The following is a 14042-nucleotide window of genomic DNA, read 5'->3' on the forward strand; positions in this document are numbered from 1 at the left end:
ATTGGCCCAAAAAACAATTAATTCATAAAATACTTTAAAAATAAAAAGACTCGAGCCCGGCCCACCAAACCCGGACCCGGACCAACTTAACCCGACCCCCTAACCTACTGACCCGACCCAAGCCCCTCAGACCCGGCCCAGACCACCCCAGCCCCAAACCCGTACCCCCCCTTGCCCTGCTCGCTTCTGCTGCGGGCAGCAGCAAGAAAGCCCGGCGGCCATCCCGCTCCGGCCACCCACCGGCCGGAGGGCCACCCCTAGGACCTAGCCCACATCCAGACCTTTCCATCAAGCCAAGAATCATCCCAATCCATCGACTATGGAGTGAGAACAAAGCTTTGCAACCCAGCCCATCTGCAGCTAGTGCACAGACGCGAGCAGCTGCGGAACTTCCCTTCGTTCTCGATGCTCCGACCACTAAAGACCATGAAACCTCTTCCAAAAACTTAGAAACCATCAAGGGGTTCTAACCCAACCAACCTTACCCTAAGCCGTGGTCTGAGGAAGGAGAACGAAGCTCCCTTCCCCGAAACCCTAACCTGCGAATCCATGGCCCCAGAACTGATGCAATTCGGTTTCCAGCCCTGCTCCAGCCTTGACCATGGTCATGGCTCGACTCCTAGGACCCCCACACACTCCTTGGCTCTTGAACCAGCAGACCGATCCAATCCCATGACATAAAACGTGTGATTATGCATGAAACAAGGCAAAAATCATGAGTTTACCATGTTCTAACCAAGAACTAAACAAAACCAACGTGAGTTACATCAAAAATATTTGACATCAGTGCATTAAATAGCTTATATGGTGTTGAGAAAGAATTACACATGCCTTGCACTGAAGAAATCGATAGATCGACGGACGTAGGACGTTTCCGGGACGACGGGACGACGAACAACTCGAAGTTTCGAACAAACTCGGCTATGGAGCCTTGGAGGCTGCTGGAAACGATGAAGAGGGTGATGGAGGAGAGTGGATAGTAGGGAGGGAGGCGGCTGATGGGAAATTAACGTGGGGTTTGGGTAGATTAGGTTTGGTTTTTTTTTTTTTTTGTTTTAATTAAAATATAGGTTAATTAAATATAGAAAAAAGGTTTTAAATATAAAAATATACAACTTAATCTTTCAAATAAAAGTTAAAATCTGATAACTCAATTTAAAAATATAAAAATCCCGAAATTACAAATTAAGGGAATTTTAAAAATAATTAAAAGTCATTAAAATGGCTAAATTTGAATAAAAATGGAATCCTAAAATTATATAAAATTAAATACTAAGAATTTTGAGGAAATAAAACTCAAAATAATATTTTTGGACTCTAAAAAGACTCATAAAATAATTTGAATAGAAAGTTGTCATCTCGTCCGTCCATGGTCCCGTCTACGCGATCAAAAACAATTAAATACTATAAATCATAAAAATCACTAATTATGGGTTAAATGCTTAAAAATAAATTAAATCATGCACAAATAATTCACATAATTATTTAACCCATAAATCTAAAATTTAAATAATTAAATATCCTAATTATGCATGCGGATTTACGTATTTAAAATACCGGGTGTTACAAAATGATCTTCCAATAATCATTAGAAATAGAACACAGGGATTTAAAAGGAAGAAATTCAGAAACAATCCCTATAATAAAAGACGAAGAAGTTCTTGGAAACCAAGAACTTTTTGGTCCAAACAAAAGGCTCGATCTTATAGATCAGGAAAAAGAAGTGGAGCTACAAGAACATCCCCAGCAACAAACGCATCACAAAGCAAGGGAAGAACACCATCTAGAAGAACTTTCAGAATAACTCATACAAGAGCACATGAAAGTTTCAAAGATTGCAACTGCTGGACATGTGGAGCTAGTAACTGTCCAGAAAACGAGAAAAAAGGAGTTAAACTCTTTGAAGCAACGCCGGATATAGATGATGCGGTCTTCTTTAAATATCTAGTCCAAGTATATCAATTTGAGGATATCCCATCAGATGAAAGCATATACGAAGAAGAGATATTGTTTAGCCAAGAAGAATCTGATGATGAATCAGAATCAGAATCAGAATAAAAAAGAAGTGTTTCGACATGAAACAAATGAGAGTTTGGCTGGGTTCTTTAGTCAAACCACTATATCTCATAATATGGTCCAAAGGATTATGAGAAAAAATCCAACGTTACAGAAGTATCAAGGATTTGTGGCAGGACAAGTAGAAAGAGTCTTAGGCAACCTAGGGCTTAGACAAAGAAGACATCATTTGATTTACAAAGTATCCAGAAGGGAAATGGCAATCCCTATGGAGTTAACAAGTAATCAAATAGAGATGCAGTTAATTCCTTTTGAAGAAATAAGAGAGGAATTATAAAAGCTGAAAATTGAGGTAGCAAGGACGATGTCTTGGATTCATATTGGAGCAATCCAAATAATGATTAAGGCAACTTTTAAGGAAGAAATTGATTCACCCATAGATATCGTAGTATGTGATAAAATAATGGGGAATATTCAAGATGCTTTACTGGGTACTATCTCAGGAAATCTTTGTGCAAAAAAAATTGTAGGATTTATTTATCCAAGAATAGCCTACAATTTAGTTGACAGGGACTTTAGTCGAGCCTTGACGTTGCATCAAAACTTCAAGGAAAAAAGACTAATGAAGGAAGGTAATAGACCATATTCTATTACATATCAAATTTCATATGCTCTTTCTAATACTCATCATTCTGAATTATTTCTTAGAAATGAGTTCATTGAAATTCCAGAGATCTTTGGAAAAGTTTCTCAAGCAATATACCCGAAAAGAATCGAGTTTCCTTTAATTCAGGAAACAGACATTCAAATTCAAGACAGACCGGTTCTATATAGAGACCTTAAAATAGAACCCCGAAGGTTATCTTTCCAAGGAGACCGAATGACAAGTAGGAGATGGGACAAATCTCCTATTCAAGAAATTCCACCAGAAAAAAAAGAGTTTTCTATAATAGGAAAACTTAGATCTCCAGAAGGATGGAAATAAGTGAAAATAGTATTCGAAATTACAAGTCATAGGAATCAGTTTCCTTGTAACTCGATTTACTATTTGGAACAACAGGAAAAAGGAACTTACCAAGGAGTGACAAATATTGGAGAATTGGAAGTTCAAATCTGGGGAATTTCAGGAAAAGAAGTGGATCAACTCATTCTTGGTCTAGAGTTTCTGGAGGATCATAAACCATGGAAACTTCTTGAAAAGGGAATAGAGTTCATGGCAAAAGAAAAGACTTGGAGGATTCAATAAGAATTCTACGAGATGGAAAACTAAGAGAATTGGATAAGGGACAATTTCTTAATCAAATTCGAGAACTCTATTCACAAACAGATGAAGAAGCAACTTTTGAGATTAGTAAATCATGAGCATGATTTACTAGAACGCATTGAAGAAGTAGAAAAGAGTAACAATACTCTACCTACTGAGGCCTTAGAAGTATTAAGGCTAAATAGTCTTAATCGGATTACTGAGTTACAATGCAGTTTACTAAAAATGGCAAGACCATTTAGTAATCCCTTTAAGTAAAATGACAAGTCCTTCCTCCATCTACATTCCAATTGGGATGTTGTACGAACAATATAAGGCTGAATACTTTGCAGCTTATATCGACTCATGAGCAGAAATTTGTACAGCAAAAAGAGGAGTCTTTCCTGAAGAATGTGAAGAGGACTTGCCAAAAATTACTGGACGAGATTTCTCTCGAAGAATTTTAATTATTTGTAAATGAATAAAACAAGCAGAAATCCTTGTGGGAGGAGCAGGTCAAACACCTTGGTACAAGATAAAGACACCACCAATCTATTTCCATGATACAGGAGCTGATATCCTGTTAGAAAATAACTTCTTACAAATGTTCAAGAAGTACACACAAGACAATGAGTTAAGAAGACTTATGTTCACTACAATTTGTGATCATAAAATTATCGTTCAAATACTCAAGGTTGCTTTTTATTGACAATTGCCGATAATATTTCGCAGCCAGCGTGGTGATAAAGGACAACTTTTTCACCCAAAAATGAAAGATCCAAGAAGGTTTGGAGAAATCATGTTGAAAATAACAACAGAACAAGAACTCCAAACAGAGGATATGGAGCTTCTCAAGGTAACTCTAAATCACAGAGATATAGAGTTAGAAAATAAGGTATCCCTTGAAGATGTCAAAAAGAGGCTCAAAGAAAGTTATAACGAACATCCTTTGGCATGGTGGGATAGAAATCAACTCAAAGCCAGCCTTACTCTAAAGAAAGGCAAAGAGTATGAATTTGTCAGATATAAGCCTATCCCGATGAACATAACAGATCAAATGGATATGAGAATGATTATCGAAGAACATTTGGACCTTGGTCTAATCAAAGAAGAAGTTTCACCATATAGCAGCCCAGGTTTTCTAGTCAGAAATCATGGTGAAATAAAAAGAGGAAAACCCAGGTTAGTTATTAACTACCAAGGCATTAATAAAATCCTGGAGTTTGATGGGTACTTCATACCCAGTAGAGAACACCTAATTAGTTGTGTACGAAATGCTAGAGTGTTCTCAAAATTTGATTGTAAGTCTGAATTTTACCAGATTCGAATGGAAGAAGGCAGTAAGAAATTCACAGTCTTCTCTACTCCACATGGACACTATATTTGGGAAGTTATGCCTATGAGATTGGTCAATGCACCCCAGATATTTCAAAGAAAGATGGATAACCTTTTTAAAGATTATTTCAACTTTATGTTTGTTTATATTGATGATATTCTTATAGCATCAAAAAACATCGACGAACATATTAAACACTTAGAGATTTTTTCTAAATTTTGTAAACAAGAAGAACTGGTTTTATCTGAAAAGAAAGCAGTCATAGCAACAAGGAAAATTGAATTCCTTGATATTGAGATTGATGAAACTGGAATAATTCTACAACCTCATATTGTGGATTCCTTTTTTTTTTTTAATGTTGTCTTACTTTATTTTATTTTTTATCAGGTGTTTTTTTTTGTGCACAATCAACTCTATTTGTTTTGATACTTACCATTTGATCCATAAAATTTTAATTGCAGTATGAACTCTCATTATTTTGATAATTATGAAATTATCTCTATTTTAATATATAAATATTAAAATTAAAAAAGACTATACAGTTGCGTGCATGAGGACACTAGTTGTTGTTATTATTATTCTTCTTCTTCTTCTTTAAATTTATAATTTATAGACTTCAAAAAAAAAATTTATAATATATAAATTTAAAATATTTAGATATTACCTGAAATTTTCGTTCCGTTTTTCCCCCAAAATGCAGTACAAAAGCTCGCTCTGCTATAATGCTTTTCAAACTGCCGACCGGCGCCGCCAATGGCCCGTCAAGCAAGTCACAAAAGCCAATTTCGCAGAAGCTTTGGCAGAAATCAAAACCCTTATATTCAATTCCGATTATGTGGCGGTGTCGATGCGGAAAACCGGCACTTACTCCTCCTCGTGGCGAAAAATCCTCCCCATAGATACGGCGGAGATAGCGTATCTCAAGGCCAAGCTCTCAGCCGAACGGTATCAAATTCTCCAGTTCTCGGTCTGCCCTTTCTCTGTCAAAGATTCCAAGCTCATCGCGCATCCGTAAGCTTTCTTAACTCATTGACTCTTTGCACTGCCTGTCGTTTTAACTCTACAAATGTTTTTCAGACGTGTGAGCAAACCTCGGAGTGAATGACTGGCACAAACATTTGCTTTTTTTTTTTCGTAAAAAAATGTTCTTTGTATTAAAACAAGTTCACATGAACCTGTGGTTTATCATTAGAAGTCATTTTAGTTTTTTTAACTGATTGTTACGTTCTTGCTTCTGGTGCAGGTTTAACTTCCATTTATTTCCCCGGGATGAGTTGAAAATTGGGATGCCATCTTACAGTTTTTCATGTCAATCCTCACATTTAACCTCTATGGCACGAGAAGGTTTCGATTTTAATGCTTGCTTTTATAATGGTATGTGGTATCTATCTATTAGATCCAAATGTTTGTTGAATCAAAGTAGATTCTTGCAAACATTTCTGATCAAAAACTAAATAAAACCCATAAGACTTGAGTAGGAATAATTTCCATGATCTACATTTCATCTTTGATCTCATAATAAAAAAAACTAGCAGTTTATGCCATAAAAATTTCAAGAAATCGATTGGATAGATGAATTTTGATCCCATACGACTAAGACGATTTTCAGACATTGGAGTGTTTTGCTTTCATGTTTGAGTGCTTGTTAGTTGTTTAGGCCAACCAAGCATGCGTGAAGAAATCAATGTCCGAGTCTTCTTCAAAACGAATTGGTGAAAGTCGATATTAGAGAACCTTCTCTTCTGGGTAATGTTCCCCAACATTTTAGTTCTTCTATGAGGCTCTCATATAAAAACCAATATTGTGGATTTGATTTAATCATGTTAATATGCAAACAGTATATGTTGGTTTGAATACTTATGGAAAATATGTTTTGTGATTGGTAGATCTGATGTGAAGGTATTCTGGATCGGTCTTAGGGGTGTAAACAAACGAGCCAACTCGAAAAATATTTGATTTGTACTCGAACTTTTTTAGAGCCAAACCCGAGTCCAAATTATTTTGTTCGATAATTTGTGAATTATTATGTTTATTAATATAATCTAATTATATATTAAATAAATATTTTTCGCTTTTGAGTATTTATTTTCGAATAATAATTTGAAGGGTTAATTGCATACATCACTCTTGTGAAATCCCGAGATTGCTAAAAAAAAAAATCCTAAGAATGATTTATTATCTCCTTGTGATTTCAAATCTTGAGAACGTACGTCCCCATGTTTTCAAATTTTGAGTATTCACCTCTTGTCCATACGTGTTTTTAGGTTTTTAGAGGTGTTCGTGCTCAAAATTTGAAAACACAGGAAGTTAAAAGTTATAGGAGATTTTCATCAATCTCGTGATTTCACGGGGCTAATGTATGCAATTAGCCCTAATTTGAATAGCACGCAAAAATGTTCGAATGTTTCGAGCAGTCAAGCTAAACTCGAACAAAATTCTAACAAAAAATTTTGAATTTTTAAAGCTTCGAATCAAGTTTGAGCTCGAATACATTTACTTCAAGCCGAATTCGAGCATTAAAGTTTTCTTGATGATGATATTTGGCTCGATTTGGTTTGATTACACCCCTAATTCGGTGTATCCAACTATGATGTTGCCATCAATGTTTGAATTGACTCTTTAACATGGGAAGTCTAAATGTATTGTATAAATGAGCCCTATGGCTATGACATTCCATTAATATGCTTTGGTCCATAGACACAGAATGTTGTCCATACTTTTGGAGTTGCTTGTAATTTTCTGCCATGTTGAACATTTGTTTTGTATCTGAATGAGGTTCTTAGAACAGGTATATCATACTTGTCCAAAACGCAAGAATCTGCTGCCAAGGTTCGAATGGTGAATTTAAGATCAAGTGACAATGGGGTGCAATCTTCTTCAGTTCATTCAGTTGCAGATTCTGTTTTCATAGAGAGGATCAAATCTCGAGTAAAAAACTGGAGAAGTGCTTGTAGAAATTCTAATAAAACTGATGGTGAGCAAACCATAAACCTACCTCATCATATATTATCGTTTCTCTGACCATTCTCATCTAACCGCAAGGCACTTGCAGATGCTTTGATCAGTTCTTTAAGAAAAGTTATAGCAGGAAGTGAGCTGTATGGTTCCAGACCATGTTTGAGCATAGATATCTGCAGTGAACGTCAAGTGGAGCTCATATTAGAGGTGACCCTTTGTGCCATTTAGCACTAGTCATGTTCAAGTTGCCATCTCATTAGTTTTCTAGGATTGGGCTGCAGATGTTGAAGGGGTTCGCTGATGTAGTTCCATTACGAGCTCCGACTAAAGGAGGGGGCATGCAAGTTGTTCGAGTTGTTTTGACTTGTTCAGAGGAAGACAAGAATCTTCTTGAGGTGTAAAATGAACCTGTCTTTGATTCTTACATGTATTTATGATATATTGGATCTATAACCTTATAATCTGTAATCAAACTACAGGAAGAACTTCAGAACATGGAAGAGGAGCAAAATAGGAGTCTTCGTGGCTTTCGAGACGTGATAGACCTGATTTCTACTTCTCAGAAACCTGTTGTTGCGCACAACTCACTTAATGGTCCATCTCTTGTGAATATTTGGGGTATATTTTGGAGCTATTATTGCCAAATTAATATTGATTGTCTTTTCATGTTGCTTTTTTGCAGACTTTGCATCCATATATTCAAAGTTTCTTGCCCCTCTTCCTTCGACAATGGATGAATTCTACAGTTCCTTGCTTCTGATCTTCCCTCTCATCCTTGATACGAACCATCTTTTGACAAAATGTAGCCCTTTCGAGAAATTGGGCAGCATATCTGGATCAATTTCATATTTGAAAAAAAGGTTATCCGCTCCAATAGATATGGAAATTCCTGATCAAGGCAAGTACTTACCTTTCCTGGTATTGTATTGTGAACTGATATACGTGCTGTGCTTATGTGATACATGTATATTTTATCTCCAACAAATATGCCGGTAAAAGAGGTTCCTGGTAATTTTTTTGGCGGGCCACTTTTGCGGTCCTCTTTAATTATTAAAGCATTGGCTATAAGAAAGTGCTCGTTTTTTCAATTGGCTGCTCATGGAGATTCTTGCCTTTTCGACAGAGTCCGGCAATGTCAATGTTCAAGGGCATTATGTTCTGAAATTATGCCGGTTGTTTGTGACGTTGCATTCAATCTTGAAAATAAGTCCAGAAGTTCATGAATTTGATAATAGCCCTCTGTCTCCTTCCGTTCAACATCATGCCAATAATTTTGGTCCTGTTTCGGAAGATAATGGAGATTCTAGTGCTGAAGATATCAGAATCTGGACTCATAGTAGTAGAAGGGTTAGCACAGACAATTTAGTATTTTTGTTGGGATTCGAAGCTGGTGCTACTGCTGGGAAGGTTAAAAGAATTCTGCATGATTCACATGATGTTTTTTCTAAAGAATTTGATATTCGGATGGTGGATAGGACATGTGCTGTAGTTGTTTTCTGGACTCCTGGTCTTTCAGAACAGTTTATGAGAATCATGGGTTCTGGAGAGATTATATCGGGTAAACTGAAAGATATGATTTCAGAAGGTCTCCGAGCTGTGGACTATGAGACGTACAGAAGAGCATGCAAGTCTGTTCTATGGAAGACACATTTGGCAGAGTGCTTAGACGAAGCCTCGGGAGGAAAAGAAACACCCCTTTCTGTTGCCAAGTCACAGCGGGAGCATCAATTGGAAATATGCTGGCACAGCGATGAAATGATTAACCTGGACGAGCTTTAAAAGTTGCCGATGTTTTTTGGTTTATACTTTGGAATGGGGATGAAAATCTTGGAAGAGGAGAGCACCTCTGTGCAACAACACTTCGAATCATGAGAGGACGTGCAAAACTGTCATTTGCATGTCCTCAAGGCTGCACTTGTAATATTTTTTTTTTTTTTAAAAAAATTATTGATTCATAATAAATCAAACTAGGCTTGACGGGGGTAATTATTATTATTATTTTTTTTAAGCCAACTTTGATCAAACATTTAAAAAAAAGAAAAAAAAAAAAGAAAGACCTACTGTAACATGGAGGATAGAGTTGACAAAGTGGGTTAGGCCCACTGGGTTAGTTCGTCTTGTTATATAGGCAGGTTGGGTTGACAAATTTCTAATTTGCCTAAATAGTGGTTGTCCCGCCCCGTCAAGTGGTGGGTTGTGGTGGATTGCGGGCCAACCGTTTCAACCCGTCAAATATAACTAAAAATTGAAGGATTGGCCGGTCTCACACGGTCAAATAAGCGGGTTAGGTTATAATTTTTCAGCCCGCCTAAATGGTGGGCCAGCCCACCCTGCCAATCGGCGGGTTTTGGTGGGTTCCGTCTATTCGTTTTGACAGCTCTAATGGAAAAAAAAATTATAATTAAGGATCAAGATCTTTCTACCACAGTCCCTCGCGCTTCTGCATCTTCGATTCTAAACAAAATCAACTTCTTGACCTCGAACTATAATCCAATTCTCACCTCGCTTAACAACTACTGTTGTTTATTGTGTAGCTCAACATGTTATAAGTGTACAATGTAAAATTTGTTTGGGAGGATCATCGTCCTGTGTGATTTATATCTGTAATGCCCGAAAAATCCATAAATTCAGTCACGAGTATTAATGGGATTTGAAATGAAATTTAAATGATTTTATTTTATTTATTTATGATTTAAAAGTTATGTTTAATAAAATGCTTATATGTGATGTATTAATGATTTAAAAGATTGCGTACAAAAGGGTTTTCATGCTATTTATTTTGCATGAGATGTTATATTTCAAAATTGACATTTTAGGTGTTAAAAATATATGTTTAAATATTGCGTTAAATTATTTCATGTTATCTGAAGTTGCTAATGTTGAACGTTGAAAAGTTAGTGTTGATTTTTTTTTTCAGGTATGGGTTTATTTCTGCTGACGAAGAGAATCGAGACTAGCCTATGAGATTTAAGGAATTTTAAGTTAAGCGTGTTTTACACGGATATTTATTTTTAAGTTTAAATATGTATTTGTACTGCTTTTTATTTGAAAGATGGGTTTGATATTTAATTTTAAAGTTTAGGGAGGAAATATTTTAAAAAGAAAGTATTTTAAATTTGACGGACCAGAGTCCGGCTTATGGGTTTATTTTTCTTTTAAAGATAGAGTCAAGACTTAACGCGGGTGAATGTTTGCGTCAAATCTCTTTTCCGTCCCTCTTCACGCCAGAAGCCGCCTCACCCCACCCCTAGGTCTTTCCAAATTTCCTCTCTCAAGTTTTTAAGGATTCTCGCATCGTTTGATCGTGAAAAGACTAGGATCGTGTTTTCGGAGTCCGGATTTTCATACCAAACAAGAGAAAGACAAGTTTTAAACGCTTTTGAAACCACCAATCAAGAATATATGTATTTTGATATGAAAAGGATATATGTTGATGTGTAAATTATATATATTGCATTGACTATATGAGTTTTTTATGACCACGATGTAGAACTGGGAAACGTGAATTATTCTTGATGTTTTGGTTAAAGATTTTATAATTTCATCATAATTATCATAAAATATTTTCTTCATAACAATTCTTATCGTTCATTAAAATACTTAAAAAAATATCTTAAAATCATTATGTCATCATGAACCTTGAAAATAAATTGAAACTTATCATGTCATGCTCTTAAAATTATTTCATGCTTGAAAATAATGTGTGCTAATTAAATAAAATGAGTACATCATCTTTACAGTCATAAAATTTCATGCTTTCATAATGAAAATAACTTTCGTGAGAACATACTAGCATATAATACATTACACAACTAAATCGATCCACATGAGTCGTTCTTTTCTTCCTTGACATTAAAACTTGAAAATTTTTGCATATGAACTCTTAAAATTACTTAGAACATCTTAAAAGATCATAAACATGTATTTGAGACTCAAACAACACGAAAAGGGTTTGCCCAAAAACAACCGACATCAAACAATTTGATTCAAAACTTTGCATCTAAAACACTCACACTAAAATTCTCAAATTTACACTTCTAAATCTCCAAACCTCAATAAAATTTTTCATCAAATCTAAAAAATCTTAAAACAAAACATTACTCGTTGGGACCTTAATTTCTCACATGAAAATCTTCAAAACATGAAAGGATTCGATAATAAACATCACAACTTCAAAAACTTTTAAACTAAAAATACATACATAAAAGATACTCATATTCAAACTCTTTCTTAGAAATCTTCAACATATTTCTCAAAAATCTTTAACCAAACATCAAGAACGATTCACGTTTCACAGTTCTACTTCGTGCGCATCAAAACATAATTTACACATCAACATACATGTTTTTCATATCAAAATTTATATATTCTTGATTGGTGGTTTCAAAACAATTTAAAACTTGCCTTTCTCTTGCTTGGTATGGAAATCCAGACTCCAGGAACACGATCTTAGCCTTCTCACGATCAAACGATGCGAGAATCCTTGAAAACTTGAGAGAGAATGTAGCACTCGGTATTTTTCCTACGTAAATCCGCATGCATAATTAGGAAAATAATTAATTTAAAATTTAGAATTTTGGGTTAAATGATTTTATGTGAATTTTATGTGAATTATGTGCATGATTTAAAGTTATTTCAGCATTTAACCTGCAATTATGGAATTTATAGATTTTTGGGTAAATGATTTATTTAATCGCGTAGACGGGACCGTGGACTAACGAGATGTTGTATTTTCATCCAAAAATATTTTATAAGACTTTTATAGGCCTTAAAATATTATTTTAAGTTAATATTTCATGAAAATTATAGTATTAATAATTATATATATAATATTTCATTTTTCTCCAAAATAATCCATTTTATTAACTTTTAAGGACTTTTAAAAATCTCTAAATATTATATTTCGGGATTATTGTTTTTACATCAGATTAGTTTATTGCAAAAAAGAGCAGAGGGATTTCTGATTTATGCAGTTGATGTACTGAAAACTAGCCCGAAATTGGCTGACTTGCTAGTGGTTAGTGAATTCGCTGATGTTTTCCTTGACGAGATATCGAATGCACCTTACCGTATGGCACCAATTGAATTGAAAGAATTGAAAGAGCAGCTTGAAGATCTGTTAGCCAAAGGATATATCAGACCGAGTGTTTCTCCTTGGGGCGCTCCGGTTTTTTTTTGTCAGAAAGAAGGACGGATCGATGAGATTATGTATTGACTACCGGCAATTAAACAAGGCAACGGTAAAGAATCGATATCCTTTACCTCGTATAGATGATTTATTTGATCAATTGCAGGGTTAGTCAGTATACTCGAAGATTGATTTACGATCTGACTATCATCAATTGAGGGTAAGAGACGATGTAGTAACCCAGGTTCCATTTTAAGATAATAATATGTTAAACATGATTAAGGGTTAGTAATTTCGGAGTGTTATTGGACTTCGGAAGAGAATTTGGGCTTTTGACTTTGGGCCGGATCGAAAGCTCCGAACCCAGATCGAAAGCTCCGATCCCAGCCACTTCGGAAGCTCAGCGGAAGCATCGAGATCGGAAACTCCGATCCAGGAACGGAAGTTCTGATCTCCAGCTGCCAGCAATGTTCGATGACTCAGCCGCGAGTTTTGACAAGTGTTGAACGTAGAGCAGATTGGAAGCTCCGATCGCCCGATCAGAAGTTCCGATCCCGACGTGCCACACATGCACGCAATGAGCTGGATCGGAAGCTCCGATCCCAAAATCGGAAGTTCCGATCCTGGCCGGGAATTTTGCCTATAAATAGGGCTCGTTCGATTTCATTTTGAAATACGAATTCCCGAGTTTCTTTCTTCAGTTATATAGTGTGAGATATACACTTGAGGGCCCTATCGGTTATAATAGAGGTTCTGGAATAACCAAGGTGTGGTTATAGTTATCCGGGACTAGCGACTTCAAAGGGCTAACTACGGACGAAGGTATGGTCCGGGAATCTATTTAAGTTTTGGGAGTACTTATTAGCTTAGTTAAGGCTTATAGAATTTATGTAGTGATACAGTAAACTTTTGAATATAGGCTTGGAACCTAGGATCTTACTATACTTGAACTAGCCTAGAGGTACGTACACATTGACAGAGATTGCCAGCGAGTATACATGTTTATATGTTGCATTTATTTGGCATTATTATATGGCATGATATATGATTTACCGCTTTCTATATTCATATGTCATGTGCATATACACGTTGAGCCTATACCTTGTTATACCTGACTATAGAGCCGCTCAGCTCTATACTCGATATTCTGTCACTGAGAGTACCGCGACGGGGGGGGCATTTATGTCTATCTACTCAGGTGTACTAGATGAGTGTGGTTGCACCCAGAGGTTGATCCATGCGGTGGCAGCACTCATGTTGCGCCGGTACTGAGCATGATTTTTCGGATGACCCGTTACCAGTCATCATGTTGCATGCATCATATATTTACGTGTACTCATGTCTATGTACTGGGCATTAGT

The 14042-nt window shown here is 36.0% G+C and overlaps 1 protein-coding gene across 2 annotated transcripts; it reads left to right on the forward strand.

Annotated features, from left to right (window-relative positions):
- The first annotated feature begins 5272 nt into the window (after positions 1 to 5272).
- Positions 5273 to 9530, forward strand: LOC140890492 (poly(A)-specific ribonuclease PARN-like). Of its 2 annotated transcripts, none has more exons than XM_073298338.1 (8): positions 5273 to 5606; positions 5839 to 5969; positions 7384 to 7569; positions 7648 to 7760; positions 7835 to 7948; positions 8033 to 8147; positions 8236 to 8451; positions 8677 to 9530. In XM_073298338.1, exons 1-8 carry the CDS (start codon positions 5290 to 5292, stop codon positions 9330 to 9332), a joined length of 1848 nt encoding a protein of 615 aa, XP_073154439.1. In that variant the 5' UTR covers positions 5273 to 5289; the 3' UTR covers positions 9333 to 9530. The 2 variants fall into 2 exon arrangements, with proteins under 2 accessions (XP_073154439.1, XP_073154443.1); XM_073298342.1 differs by having other exon boundaries at positions 5839 to 5939.
- Positions 9531 to 14042: the final 4512 nt, after the last annotated feature.

Source organism: Henckelia pumila, chromosome 1, assembly GCF_033568475.1.
Source record: "Henckelia pumila isolate YLH828 chromosome 1, ASM3356847v2, whole genome shotgun sequence".
NCBI classification, from domain to species: domain Eukaryota; kingdom Viridiplantae; phylum Streptophyta; class Magnoliopsida; order Lamiales; family Gesneriaceae; genus Henckelia; species Henckelia pumila.

Coding starts and splice junctions, on each gene's coding strand:
- LOC140890492 (XM_073298338.1), top strand. CDS start 5,290: ATGCAGTACAAAAGCTCGCTCTGCTATAATGCTTTTCAAACTGCCGAC. Junction 8,148..8,235: donor TGCGCACAACTCACTTAATG/GTCCATCTCTTG, acceptor GCTTTTTTGCAG/ACTTTGCATCCATATATTCA. Junction 8,452..8,676: donor TATGGAAATTCCTGATCAAG/GCAAGTACTTAC, acceptor CCTTTTCGACAG/AGTCCGGCAATGTCAATGTT.